General features: G+C 34.9%; 2 protein-coding genes across 10 annotated transcripts in view; one reads left to right on the forward strand and one right to left on the reverse strand.

Moving 5' to 3' along the window:
• The first annotated feature begins 1,785 nt into the window (after positions 1-1,785).
• On the forward strand, positions 1,786-3,765 carry LOC129805502 (RNA-binding region-containing protein 3). The gene is made up of 2 exons (XM_055853460.1): positions 1,786-2,106; positions 2,168-3,765. Exons 1-2 carry the CDS (start codon positions 1,904-1,906, stop codon positions 3,381-3,383), a joined length of 1,419 nt encoding a protein of 472 aa, XP_055709435.1. The 5' UTR covers positions 1,786-1,903; the 3' UTR covers positions 3,384-3,765.
• Positions 3,766-4,229: 464 nt separating this feature from the next.
• LOC129805483 (rho GTPase-activating protein 21) overlaps positions 4,230-14,115 on the reverse strand; it is a 33,346-nt gene continuing 23,460 nt past the window's right edge. Inside the window, exons 9-13 of one of the 9 annotated variants that reach the window (XM_055853421.1) lie at positions 13,700-14,064; positions 13,492-13,631; positions 13,306-13,426; positions 9,850-10,551; positions 4,230-4,423 (exon numbers count right to left, since the gene is read on the reverse strand). In XM_055853421.1, the coding sequence (XP_055709396.1) occupies positions 4,374-4,423; positions 9,850-10,551; positions 13,306-13,426; positions 13,492-13,631; positions 13,700-14,064 (1,378 nt within the window). In that variant the 3' untranslated portion in view covers positions 4,230-4,373. Of the gene's footprint in view, positions 10,588-13,305; positions 13,427-13,491; positions 13,632-13,699; positions 14,065-14,115 lie in introns of all 9 variants that reach the window. The other 8 variants (XM_055853419.1, XM_055853417.1, XM_055853416.1 and 5 more) reach the window with 8 other exon arrangements.

Genomic DNA, 14,115 nt, shown 5'->3' on the forward strand with positions numbered 1-14,115 from the left:
ACACAATGTCTCCATTCTAGACCAGGGCCTCTGGGGATGGTGGAGACGACTGTATTGGTTTAGTCGAACGTACGATCACAGTGAGTACAGACGTAAGTACGTCATGAGTCGTACAAGTAGTAGGACGTAGTGCAGAGAACTCACAACAGTTTGGAGCCCACACAAGTCGATTGCATAAGCAGGTCATCTCCTAAGTATATTAGATTTAAGAATAGATATAGATATTGCTTTGCCCCCTATAACAATACCAATGTGATTTTGCAAAAATTCGTTACGCGTGGAAGTTCCACTTTCAAAGAAATTCTTGGAACCGAAAAAAGAGCCCAAAGAGGTGTACTGGTGTCTACACACTAGAAGAAATTTCCGTCAAAAATTGCCTTTTTTTAAATTCTGACGTTTCTGCCTACAAAAATAGGGGAAATTTTCGTTAAATAGGCATTTTTTAAAGAAATTTCTCCTAGTGTGTACCTAGTGTGTTATGTTTCTTGCAATTTGTGAACTTTGCGCTGATGCATGTCAAAAGTTTATTTATATTAAAAATCTTTCTAACAAACCTTTGAAATTATTAGAGATAAAATTAATTAATTAAAAGTAGCCAGTACGGGGAGGGTGGAGCTATTTTGAGCTGTGGGAATACATTGATATATGATATTTTCGCCTAATTTTTAATAATCATATGAAGCTAGTCTTTACAAATATTTAGATCCACAATTGTTTTGTCTATCTAAATACAGTAGAGTCTCTCAAATCTGAACCTCTTAATTTCGAACGCCGTTTTGATTCAAAATGTCAATTGTGAGGTTATGTTAGAAAGTTCGTATTCTTGGTGAATGAAAATCATATTTATGTGCTTCTTCCTGAATGTTTACATACATTATGGTCGTGGAAAATGAAAAGGACGTATGTTACCCAAATTTACACAAATTTCGTTAGTTTTGAAAAAATCGTTCGAATTTGGGAAGTGAGAAATGCCAAAAATACCCCCTGAGCGTTCGAATTTAGGAGACTCTACTGTACATAATAAATAATAAAAAGGTACTTCACAATTCCATTCCGGCTAATAGTCGTAACTCTGCGGACGCTATTTGGCGACATTTTCAGGCTGAGCCTTTGAGAAATTAACGCCTAATTTTTTTCTTTTTTTTGCTTTTTTTTCAATTTGATGTATTAATTTTTTATTCTTTTCTTTTTTTCACAATTGTAAGAGGGATGACCCTATTATTGTGAATTAAATAAACTATTATAATCCTTATAAGGTAAAGTACCCTTACTCGACCGGGTTCCTCTATTCGACCGGTGGGTCAATTTTTGAATATTTGATGGTGAATTTCATCAATTTCTATGAATTTGTCACTGATTCGTATTATTGAAAGAATAATTGACCTATTAATGTTAGATCATACACAAAATATTATAGCAAATATAATTAAATTGAATAAATAAATCTACCGGTCGAATAGAGGAACCGGTCGAATAAAGGGTACTTTACCTTAATTCTTCTTAATTCTTATAAATTACATCGTGCTAAAACCCAGTTTCCTTTAGAAATATGTGAAAAAATAGAAAAAAAGCCTTATTATAACAATACAGCCCACGTCCATGTCCTCCTAGTCTTATTTTTGACTAAAATTTACATCACGTGTAATAAAATAAGTAGTGTAATAAAATAAATTCAACATACGTGTAAATTTTAATCATCACCGTTATTTTTTAAATTTATCCAAGGTTTGGATATCCAGTGACTGGAAGACTGGAAGGACTATTTAGGAGAAATAGGCCTATTTCTAATGCCAATGCCATAACCTCAATAAACAGTCCCCCGCAAAGCCTTGCTAGATGCAGGATATCTAATTTCTGCTTAGATTTGCAAATTCCGCGTTGATCTTTCTCTAAGCATCCCAAAATGGAGAAGAAAGAAAATAAGCGTGCCCTCTTTATAAAGAATTTCCCCCCAATGTTCTCATTGAGTGACAAAACTGAGCTAATGCGAAACTTTGGGGCCAATGAAGTGACTTTAGTTGGAACAAATTGTGGTCGTGCATGTTTTGGATCAGAACAGGAAGCAGAAATGGCCCTTTCCCGGCTTCATCAGATGGACATCTTGGGGTAAGTTGGATGATTTTGGTGAAATTATTAGTTTTGAATGTTTTTTTTTGGGGGGGTTTAGGTATAGGTTGTGTGTGACCTATGCTAAGGAGGCTTGCCTGAAGACTGAACCGTATTTGCGGGGAATGCCTTTGGAGAAGAATAAGGGGAGAGGTGTGAATGGTAGTATTGAGGGTGATAGGCTGGAATTGGAGAAGTTTGTCGGAAGCCTTCTGGCTATAAATCATCGGCTGAATTTCAATCAGCCTCCAGCTTCGTATTTGAGGTATAAGTATCCACCAGCGACGCCGGAAATTGTTAGGGCTATTGGATACAATATGCTAGGGATACCCAAGTTCTATCATCAGGTTGTGCACATCATGAATAGGATGAATCTCGTGCCGCCGTTTCATGGGGTGGGTCCAAATAGGAATACGCAGGATGTGGCTGTGCAGGTGAATACTTTGGGTGAGGTTGGTGACTTGAAGAAGTGGAAGGAGAATGGCTGTGGGAAGGAACGAGAGAATCTTGTGGCATCGGATGAGAGTGAGATGGAATCGGGGGATGAGGCTGGATGTGGGAGGGTACTTCAGCGTTTGGCGTCAAAGCGCAAAAATTCTCAGAGTACCAATGATTCTTCTCGGAAAATTCGATCGATTCTCAATGCAGAGAAGCATAAGACGTTGGTGTTGAAGAGTCAGGAGAGCACTCCAGCACCATCGGAGGTTTTTGACAATGCCAGACAGATTGCTGAGAAGTCCAGTAAGCCTCCGGGTTTTGTGTTTAATGTGCCCAAAAGCATTGAGAATTCTGCTCCTACGAGCAAAGCTCCATCGAGTTCCAGTAGCTCCTCTTCATCCTCATCTTCCAGTACATGTGCCTCTGTCTCGACATCCTCCCAGGTAAATGCCTTCCTGTCTGATCGTCAACTCACGGAGAATCGTATGCCAGGAGATCAGCTTGCCACGATGCCTGTCTTCAATCAGTACACTCCAGGAGTTCCCTCCAATCAACTGTACGTGAAGAATCTGGCCAAAGATGTCACCCAGGATGATCTCAAATTCATCTTCGGGAGGTATTCCAAGCGCCGTGGAGACATCCAGATTGACTGCAAGTTCCAGGGCAAGCTCCGTGGACAGGCTTGGATTAAGTTTGACACTGAAACTGGCACGAAAGTTGGAGAGCGCCAGGTAGATCGGGCTCTTCGCGAGATTCATGGGTACATTCTCAAGAATAAACCTCTTCATGTATCCTACGCCAAGTCTGTCCATTCTCTCAAGTCTGGACATTTTCAGTGATCATCTAATTCCTCCGGAAACGCCAAAAAAAAAACTGCCATAGGATAACAGTGAACTTACCCAAATTTTATCCATTGTAATAAGTTTAAGAAAAAAGCGTTTAAAAAAAAACTGAACTCATTTTTTTCTATTGATTATCTCTTTTATTTACACCCTAAAAAAATAGTTTTTTTTTCTTGCTAATTAGAAAAATTTAAGGATATTTCTATCTGGGTATTTAGTTTTTCTTTTTAAATAAATAATTCTTTATGCTTGTTTTTTTTTTAGATAATTTTTCACATATTCTTTTTTTCTTTTTTAGAACATTTACTAATATGAATTGTCTTTCGCGTCTCCAAAACAAAAAAAAAACAATAAACTGTACTGAATTCACTGATTTTCATATGTTTCTCTTTTAGAATAATTCTTTTTACTAAATTTATTTCCCTAACTTAGAATGATTTTTTGTAGCATTTTTTTTTTTTAATAATTCATTTTGGGATTTCAAAGTTGCAACTTTTCACTAGATTTTTTTTGCATAATTTATTTTTTTTTATCTAATACACTCCCCTTGCCATTCGTCGAAAAAAAAGGGGAAAAAATTAAATAAGCTGCATAACAAAAAAAAAGTTATCACAAAAATTTTCATCGCTATTAATTACGAAGCTAAGAAATAATATTACCAAAGAAAAAAAGAAACATTTTCTCTTGCTTTTTTTTAATGCATATTCCCCCCTTCTGCATTTCTATTACATTATTTTTATTTATTTTTCCTTCCATTTCCTTCACTAAACTAAATGGGCAAGACATTGACATGAAATTATCCTTTTTTATATCATTGGTTTTCTGCTTTAAGTCAGCATTAAACTTGTTTTGAAGAATTTATATATTGATTTTTTCTTTTTTTTTTACAATTTTCGGTGGATACATTTTCCCACATTCATTGTCATTTGTTTACACATTGCACAACACACAAAATTGGCATTTCTGTCTCTAATGCCCACAAATCTCTCACATTAACCGCATTACATGTCCGGGACAATTTAATCCACTACCCTTGTCTATTGAAGTCTCTCCAGGGAGGATGGAAATTGGAGAAAAAAAATTAGCCACAAAGCTTAGCATAATATTACACATCTATGAGTTAAGGGGGAGTTCTTCTCGAAAACAGAGATTTCTCTCTACCAATAAATTGTCTTCCAAAAGAATATTAACATAATATTTCTAAATAAATAATTAGAAAAAAAGGCTTTTGTACTTCATTAAATGCAATTATTGAGCTTTTGTAATGTCCTGTTTTTTATGTTAATTGAACGCTTATAAAAATCCGAAATATTTATTTAAACAGAAAATAAATTAGGCCACGCCCCTTTAGGTTTCAGCGAATATAAGTGGGAATTGCAATTTCCAGCAAATGCGGGAAATACTAAATTGTGAAAGTGACTGAAGATACTTCTGTTCGCTTGGTACGTAATCCCAATAAATTTTGTGTTTGTGCACAGAGAGCGACAATCAGAACAAGTAATTCCCAACTCCCAACCCACAAATTTAACCCAAATAGAGACAGGAAAAAATTCTTGCCAGATTGTCTTTGCCACTGATCTCAACCAATTGCCATGTGCACTTCAACTTGTTTTCGACTCACTACGAGCTTTGAGAACCAAAGAATACAGTAAACTCTCTCAAATTCGGGCATTTGGGACCGATATGTCACCCGAATCAGAGAGAAATTCGGGTGTCAAATTTGAAATGCAATGATTTTTTTATTCATCTGCATACACATAATGAGTTTACATACTGTAAATTGCATGAAAACCCCTAATAATGGAAAATCACATCAAAAATAAGGCAAATCATATCAAATTTGAGCATATTTGCTTCATTTGATAGCCATAATCAACCCGTCAAATAATTTCGTCAGATGTCTTTAAGATTTCTGCAGAAAATATCTACACATCTGCAGAAAATATGCCGATAAATCTCTCAACCAGAGCATACCATTTTCTTTGAACTTCTACAGTTTCTTGATAAATCAACAATATTTTTGTTGAGACAATAGAGACTATGCAGATTTCCTATGCAGAAATTCTGTCGAGAATTGCAGATTTTCGAAAGAATATCTGCCGAAAATCTACAGATTTTCTTGGCAGAAATTCTGCCGAAAATCTACAGAATTTCTCTGAATGTACTAGAATATACCGTTACAATTCAAAAAACCTCCGAGTAAAATCGGCAGGTAAGAGCAAAATTATTTGACAGGAAACTTGAAAAATGTCAACAAACTTTTTTCAAATTATAACTGTCGCCCGAATTAAAAAAATAGCTCGATCTTAAAAGAGCCGAATTAGCGAGTCTACTACTGTACTAAAACAATACTAAACCAAATAAATTTAATTGAGGAGCTGAAATATTTGCTAGTTCTGGCTAAATTTCAAGTAAAGGCCAAGATGGACTCAAGGGACTCAAGCTTATCTTCAAGAATATTTAATCTGCAAAATTAGGCATTAAAGATTTATTTCAAACTAACATGCATTAAGAGCTTAAGATTATCGAATAAAAGTTCTTCGTACAAAAAGGGGTGAAAAAGCGTCCCAGGCTTTGCGAATTGCTCGAACTTGTGATCTACAGGTGGTCTGATACTTCATCGTGGAAACGGGATCCAGAAGGACCGTTAATACCTCTGGGGAATTGAATACATAGAAGAGCCTTCCCGACTAGGTCTTCGGTTGCATAAAAAAAAAAACATCCTATATCTCAAAATTACTTTTGCATTGTTTACCATTTACCGGTTTTAACCGATTTGAACCGATTCATAGATCATTCAAAACATTTGCCCAAAATAACTTGGGAGTATAAAATTTAATTTCGGATAAAAGTTAAGTATGAGTTATGAACCGGTTCATAACCGATTTCGTCCATTTACGAAAATTTCGTCGTCTAGAAGAGCGCATTTCTCGTCCGAATGCTATCATGTTTGGGCTCGTTGGAATTACCTTGGAATTTCAGATACAGTGCTGTCTCTCTATATGCACACTCTCTATATGCACAGCTTTTGTGTCGGTTGCATTCAAAATCAATTTGTTTACATTTCGACAAAGTAATAAAGACAATTTATTTTCTTGGTAACTAATTTTTCTTGTTTTTAATTTTCTTAATTTTATTTTTTCTGTCTCATATTATATTTAAAATAAAACAGGAAATTCTAGAACAATAAAAAAAATGATAATTTATTAAAAGAAAGAAAAAAACCGTTGGGAATTTCAGAAATAGTTGTGCATATTCAGAGAGAGAACTGTCAAAAAAAGTACCCAAACTGTGCATATAGCGAGACAGCACTGTACAGTGCCCGCTTCGTAATCCGGATGATTGGGAGACAATATGACAGATGTCCGCTTCGTAATCCGGATAGATTTTTTAAATTTGTTCAACGGTCTCGAAAATATAATACAAGTTTTTTTTTGTAGAATTAGTATAAAAGTTATAAAGAAGATTAAAAAGACAATTAGAGAATTCTATGCTATTATACTTCATTTATTAAGCAAAAACATCACAGGATAATTCATTTTCATGGTAGAACAGACATGCATACATAACCTCAAAATTATTTTATATGTAACCGTCGAGAACTCGTCCGGATTACGGCGATCCGGATTAGAAAGCGGGCACTGTATCATTGAATCGGTTCGAAGACACACAACGGATCAAGAGGTAAAGTACTCTCTCTACTATTCGGGTTCAAATCCACTTTAGGTTACCAGGAATTTTTCTAGCGTTAACGGGTGTTCGGATTGCATCCCGTGAACTTCACTGCATTTGATTCCACGTGGCATGGGATTGACAACCCCATCCCGCATAAGAAAAAAAAACAATAATGCGTGTCTAGAAATTCCCTTGCGAAAAGGCCTAGTTCCTTCATGGAATGTTGTGCTACCATTATTATTTATTATTTAATTATTTCTGAAACGGTTCATTACCAATTGGAAACAGTTCAGTAATAATTAATTAATAAATAATAATAGTAGCACAACATTCCATGAAGAACCTAGGTCTTCCCGTAAGGGAATTTCTAGAACCGGTTCATAACCGATTAAACCGGACAAATAATCAACATTCAGTGTAAAATTTGAGGTGAAACCCAAATTTTATAATTTTTCAATAATTTACAAGATACAAAAAGGAAAAACAGACTATCAAAGAAGAAAATTGTGTGAAGACGGCTACTTAGAAGCCGCCATCTTTTGTACGTTTTTTTCGAATATTAAACTTTAATTTCATTCTAGGGTCGAGAGTGTCAAAAATTGGAGGTCATAATTTTTTTTCTAATTGTGTAGGGGAAAGTTCATTCCTTCGAACGTTCATGCCTTCGAATAATGTGAATTTCTTTTGTTTATCGTAAGAGATTTACATTAAATTGTCACGGAATTATAAACAATTGATGATAAGCCAACTAATATTTGATAGAAATGTGTAAGTCTCTTAGGAAAACTAAGAGAAAATTCACATTATTCGAAGGCATGAACGTTCGAAGGGAGAGTACTTTCCCCTGCATAAAGATATTTCGCGAGGGTTTCTTCAGTCCCGAAGACGTAGTTTAGCCTATGAGTTACGCCTTTGGCAGGGGTATCCTTAGAGAGGTTTAGTAATCAGAGTGAGTTCAAGTTAGATCTTCGTAGGGAATAAATCTGGCCAAGGTGCTCATATACGAAATTGCTTTAAGAGCTTCGGTCCTTAAGGGAAAGGGAATCCTTCGAACGTTCGTACATTCGAATAATGTGAATTTCCTTTCCTTTCCCTAAGAGACTTACACATGATTATCAAATAATTATCAATAATTGATAATACGCTAACAGCTAACTAATATTTCATACAAGAAATGTGTAAGTCTTTTAGGAAAAATGAAAGAAAATTCACATTATTCGAAGGCATGAACGTTCGAAGGGAGAGTACTTTCCCCTAGATATTCCCTGAATGGATCTAACAGGACTAAATTTGTTGCAATTACAGGGAATACCGCTTTTAAAGAATTTCTCGGAACCGAAAAAAACCCACTAATTAACTCCAGTGACACAGTAAAATTGCATATCCGCAGGAGATATCTTTGGAATAAGTTACGGAAACGTCGTAATGTATGCAAGATTTTTTCGACGCCAATTTTTCGGCTTAATAACAGCGCCAACAGTTCATAAGAAATGCATTTCAAATTTACAGCGTGAAAAATTGCATACATTTAGGGGCATTTCAAAATTATTTTATAAATTAGCTCCCAATAGTAGGCAATTAATATCAAATTCATTCAATCCGTTTACATTTAAGCCGGACCGCCGGAACTCCCTGTATAATTATCCCACGGTATTGTATACAAAAAAAACGATTCCTTCTCTACAGTAGACTTTCTGCCAATGGTCTCTTTTGCAATCGGGCGAAAAATTTTGTTGACAATTTTCACATTTAATTATGAAGCTAATTTGCTCAAATTCGCTGTAGTTCTTCCTATTTTATCGTGATTCTCTCTAATTGAGCGCTTTTTGTGGAATTTACAAAGGCTTTGAAGCCCAAATCTATAGATAAACCGGATGACATTTCGCCCCAAATGCCCATTTGAGAGAGAGTCTACTGTATTTTTTTTTATATTTACAATAAATTTTGAACTTTTACCGTTATCACCTTTATATATTTTCTTTTATTTTGGAAAAATATAGAATTGAGCCTTTGCAAGTCATAATTATAAACACATTTTTAAATATAAGAGTAACAAAGGAATATATCACATGAGTTGTGTCCCTGTTTCCCAAAAATAGCAAAAATAAATCATTTTTGTATCCCCTTACTTCATGATAATTCCGCGAGCAAAGAAAAGAAGATTTTCAAATAATTTATCAGATAATCTAATTAAATTGTGTCCTTGTTAATTTAAATGAGCCACATAAAGCAATTAATAAAATTTAAGATGATTCCAAGAATTTATTTAAAAAAAAAAAAAATCAAAAAAAATATCTAATACTAATTAATATTGCAAAATTCCGAAAAGGGGCGTGTCCTAAATTATTTCTACGTATAATTTGACATAGAATTATGTCAAAAAATTATACAAAATAGGAATTTAGGAAAAGTTTCGCTGCATATTTATATCAAAAGAATTTATAAAGTAATTATATCGTGAATTGTGATATTTTTCTTAAGAAATCAATTTTAAGCTGAAGGAAATATATGCACCTTTTTACGTATTTAATTTTAAAATAAAGAAAATGCAATAAGGGATTTTCTGAAGAATCCTAAACATTTTCTGAAATCACAAATTACAGGTAATTCAATCGTTTGGAATTTTACGAAGCCTTTTGAGAAAGAAATTCATTGTTTAAGAGAAGAACCACCTACTTTTTTTTTGTTAAGTCAGCTACCCATTTGTAGAAGATTTACTCTGGGGAACTACTCCTGCGCATCACATAATTCCTGCAGGGTGTACTGTAATTGTCCATGGGAGTATTACCTGTGCGTTCGATGTACTTGGGTGAGTAATCGTGTGTTCCGCCAACAGTATGCCTCCGCCTTATGGAGCGGTTATCGTAGCGCCTATGATGGTGTCCCTTGGCCTCTTGCGAGTGCCTCTTCTTGTTGATATTCTTGTCAGTCTTCTCATCTTTGGTCAGTGGCACACGATTGATCACCCGATGATTCACATGGCAGCAACATTCGCCACCTTTCTGCTGACTCTTGTAGTTGAGTGATAGAGATCTATTCATCTTTGTGGTATTTCTCTCCAAATTCGTCAGTATCCTGTTCATCTTTCTCAATACCTCCGAGTCAATGTGAATGGGAATACTTGTGGTGGAAGTGTCTGTGTCCCCAGACGTCGAAGATGACGATGAACTTGTGGAAATATCATCATCAACAGCCTTTTCTCCACTACCAACAACAACTCCCAATACCGGCTCAACATCCTTCTTCGAACTCACACCCGGTGGTGCCTTGTGCTTGGGCATCTCACGCCCCAGCGGCTTCATCTTCACTGACAACAGAGACCTCTCTGGTGATTCATCTGCATATGGCAAATTGTCCCCAATACTGAGTGCCTGACTCCTGAGCGGAGCATCCACTTCGCTGCTGTCCTGAGTGGACGAGTCGAGCGAACACCGCAATGACTTCAATTTGTTGTCCAGGGCAATTGTTACAGTTGTTAAGGACATTGATCCTGGAAAAGACACACAATCCATCAATTTTCCAGTTCCTAAAATTGTACAAGCAAAAACATTTGGTTGATTTTTTTTCAGCATCACACATGGCAAGTCTGCCTTATCGCAAATATAATTAACATTGTTAGGAGATTATTCAAAAGAAAAATAAAAAAAGCATAGTAACAGAAGTGTTTCAGCATCAAGCAAAAATGGATGTTTTGTTTTTTTAATAATTGGGATTTTATTCTGTTTTAAACTGCATAAGATGAAATTATTCCAAGGGTTTGTCATTTTTTTCTCAATAATTCAATATAATATTTTTATTGTATTCAAGAGAAATATATTGGTTATTGCATCCTTCAGTGTTTGGTGGTAACAAGCATTTATTTTTTTTCAATTTTTACCTCTCATAATTTAGAAACCAATTTTTGATATATTTTTGCGAATCAAAAGATTTCTAAAAGGACAGATAATAACAGGCTTATGTGGGTGAGATTCTTAACATGAGCTAACTTGGAATGCATGCAAATTCGATTTAGAGCTGAAGTTGTGGGACGCCATTCAGTTGTTTTGAAATAAATTCGTGAAATTATACAAATTTTGTATTTAAACCAAAATATCAAAGATTTGGATGGAGTGACAGAAAAGTGATATATGGGTGAAATGTAGACCAGAATGATCTCTATAATTTTGCCGTAGAACTTGATCTCATCGATTAATCAGAAGCCGAGATAATCGAGGTTATTTGTTTCTTAACTCGTTTTTTCGTCCAGAGCGCCCCAAGTGTTCATTTGATGAACTTCAACTTTATCAAAGAATTGTTGTATTTTGTGAGACTTTCCATTTAAAACCCTATTTTAAGTGTCTTGGTCGAGTAGAAGCAGTCAAATTGGCATCTGAGTGATTTCAAAGCGTTATTATGGGAAAAATAAATTTTTTCACACTTAAACGGTAAAATCGGACAGATCGCATTATCTGATCGAAAAATGATGTACGGACGAAATGTAGACACGAATGTTTTCTACAATTATGTCGAAGTAATCATCAAAATCCGTTCAGTGGCAGTCGATGTAATTGAGGTTATGTGATATTGAAATTGGTTTTTCGACTGTGGCGCCCCTGGTGTTGGTCCCACGAAGTTCAAATGTTCTAGAAAGTTGTAGAATTGGTGAGATCTTTCATTTAAGCCCTCATTCATCAAAATCTGTCAAATAGAACCGGAGATATGATTTTTTGAATTTCGTGAACTTTGACCCCTCATATCTCCGGTTCTATTATAACCACAGCGCACTTACGCCCCATTTTGGAAACGTCCTTGACTGGAATATAACACTCTAAAATTTCATTAGCTTGCACAAAGGAATTTTTGAGAAAAATGAGTTTGAATTTCGATGAATTTTGATCAATATTCGAGCTTTGACCCCTTATATCTCGGGTCAGGGGTCCCGATTTTAGGGATTAGTAATTTTTGTCCGAAAATCAATTTTATTACTCTTAAAACGCCGCTTTCTCACATTCCATTACAGATTCGTATGGAAATTTTTCTGCATTCGTGACCGTTACACGATAAATGTCACAATTGAGGTGTGCCTTGTACACAGGACTCTGTGCCTTGTAAAGAGGGATAAATATTCTATATTTCCATCTAAAAAGTTTTTCGGAACTCCAAGTATAAGCTGAATTTGAAGCAATTTATGAGTTGGCTTCAAACAGCTCCATATAAAAAAAACCTTTTGCCAGGGGGTAGCTTAAAACTATTTTAGGCAATCATTTGAGTGATTTATGAATCGGTTCAAATTGGTTGAGAAGCGGTAAACGGTAAATTATGCTAAGTACTTTTGATGTATACCATCTAAGTCAAGAGTTTTGCCACCCCTATTTTTATCCGAAATTCGATTATATTACTCCTAAGCTATTTCGGGCGAGTGATTAAATCTGTTTAATAAATCGGTTGTGAACCGTTAAACGGTAAGTGATGCAAAAGTACTTTTGAGGTATAGCGTCTGAGTGCGACTATTTCGCAAAACATGGGACGCTTTGTCATTCTTTTTTTGTATATTAGTTCGCCAAAATGGCTAAGTTTTGTCGCAAATCTTCATTGCAGTCAGTTGTATCATTTCATTTAACTCAGTTAAGTTGCTTACAAGGTTTTTTGAAAATATGCTTTTTACTGTTGTAATTTATAAACTTTTTGCACTCATTTTTACGGCAAGTGTTATTGGGGCATGGTTTATTTGACGTCCAGGCTTTTAAGTCAAATCTATCATTTAAATTGTAAATGTGGATATTATCACATTGCCACTTATAATTAAGTGTTGTCAGCATTTACATGTGTTAAATATTATTTACTAAAGGAATATCAAATTCAAGAAAACTCGCAGCATATTGTGAGAACGTTATAGTAAATAGTCATTTAAAAACCTAAATTTTAGAAATGACAAACCCCTTGCATTGCAAATTTTTTTGCCTTTTTTTTATTTGTTTAATAGAGCCAAAAGAAAATAAAAATCAAAACTGTTATTAGACGCATCTCTCACGTCTATTCACCTGCGTCCACTGAACACATTCATGAGGCAAATTGGTTTTTTGTGATGATCTACTCAATCTCAGACGAAATACTTTATTGCGGCTACACTGAAGTCCTAATAATAATTTTTATGTATTTTATATCATGACCAATTATTTTTGTAACATCTCTATTACTCTATCCTTTGACATTTTAAATATTTTTTTTTCTTTAGAAAAAAAAAATAGAAAGATATCAAACTTACCATTTTCTACAAATGTGGAATCATTTGAATCGTCTTCTGATAGTCTATGCTTTAAGCTCTCCAATTCTTTCGATGATTCCATATGCTGCAATGCTGAAGCTGTGTCTTTCGATTCGGTGGACTAGAGAATAAAAGTTAAGTAGATTAATTTGCAATCATTATTGCTAAAAAAAAATAATTATTTACAGTGTTGCTGTCCAGAGAAAGATTATCAGGTGTTCCCGTGGAAAGAACAGTTTTTCTCGTTGTAGATTTTCTAATTTTCCTATTCGCTGCTTGTACAATACTGGCCACAAATCTCGAGCTATACTCTTTCTCTTTAAACGCTATAATAAAAAAGAGAAATTTTTCACTCTGTTCTAAGCTTTGAAAAAATATTTTAAAAAATACTAACGTTCAATTTTGGCAACATTATCGAGGAGTAAATTTGTCGTTGGTGCATCTAATTCCTTATTAGCTTCCGTGGGCGTTGGAAGTTCAGCAACATCAGGGATAGGACCATTTTCAAAAAAATATCCATAATGTGTGACAAGAGATTCAACTATTCTACATTGATGTTTCATATCTTTAACAGCAGTTTCCAGTGTCTCATTCGATGATCGTACAATCGATGGTCCAAAAATAATTGCTAGATTTTTCGGTTCCATCAAATTCACCAGACAATTCTGGCTAACACGATGAAGATGCCGAAGGAGGTGCTTCATTGTTTCATAACTAAATGGAGGAAGGGCTCCCAGGAGATTCTTCAATTCTGCCATTCTAAAATCCAGGTGAGCCAAATAATTATCAATTCCTAAAATTTAATCAAAT

The sequence above is a fragment of the Phlebotomus papatasi genome, chromosome 3 (assembly GCF_024763615.1).
Source record: "Phlebotomus papatasi isolate M1 chromosome 3, Ppap_2.1, whole genome shotgun sequence".
Classification (NCBI taxonomy): Eukaryota; Metazoa; Arthropoda; class Insecta; order Diptera; family Psychodidae; genus Phlebotomus; species Phlebotomus papatasi.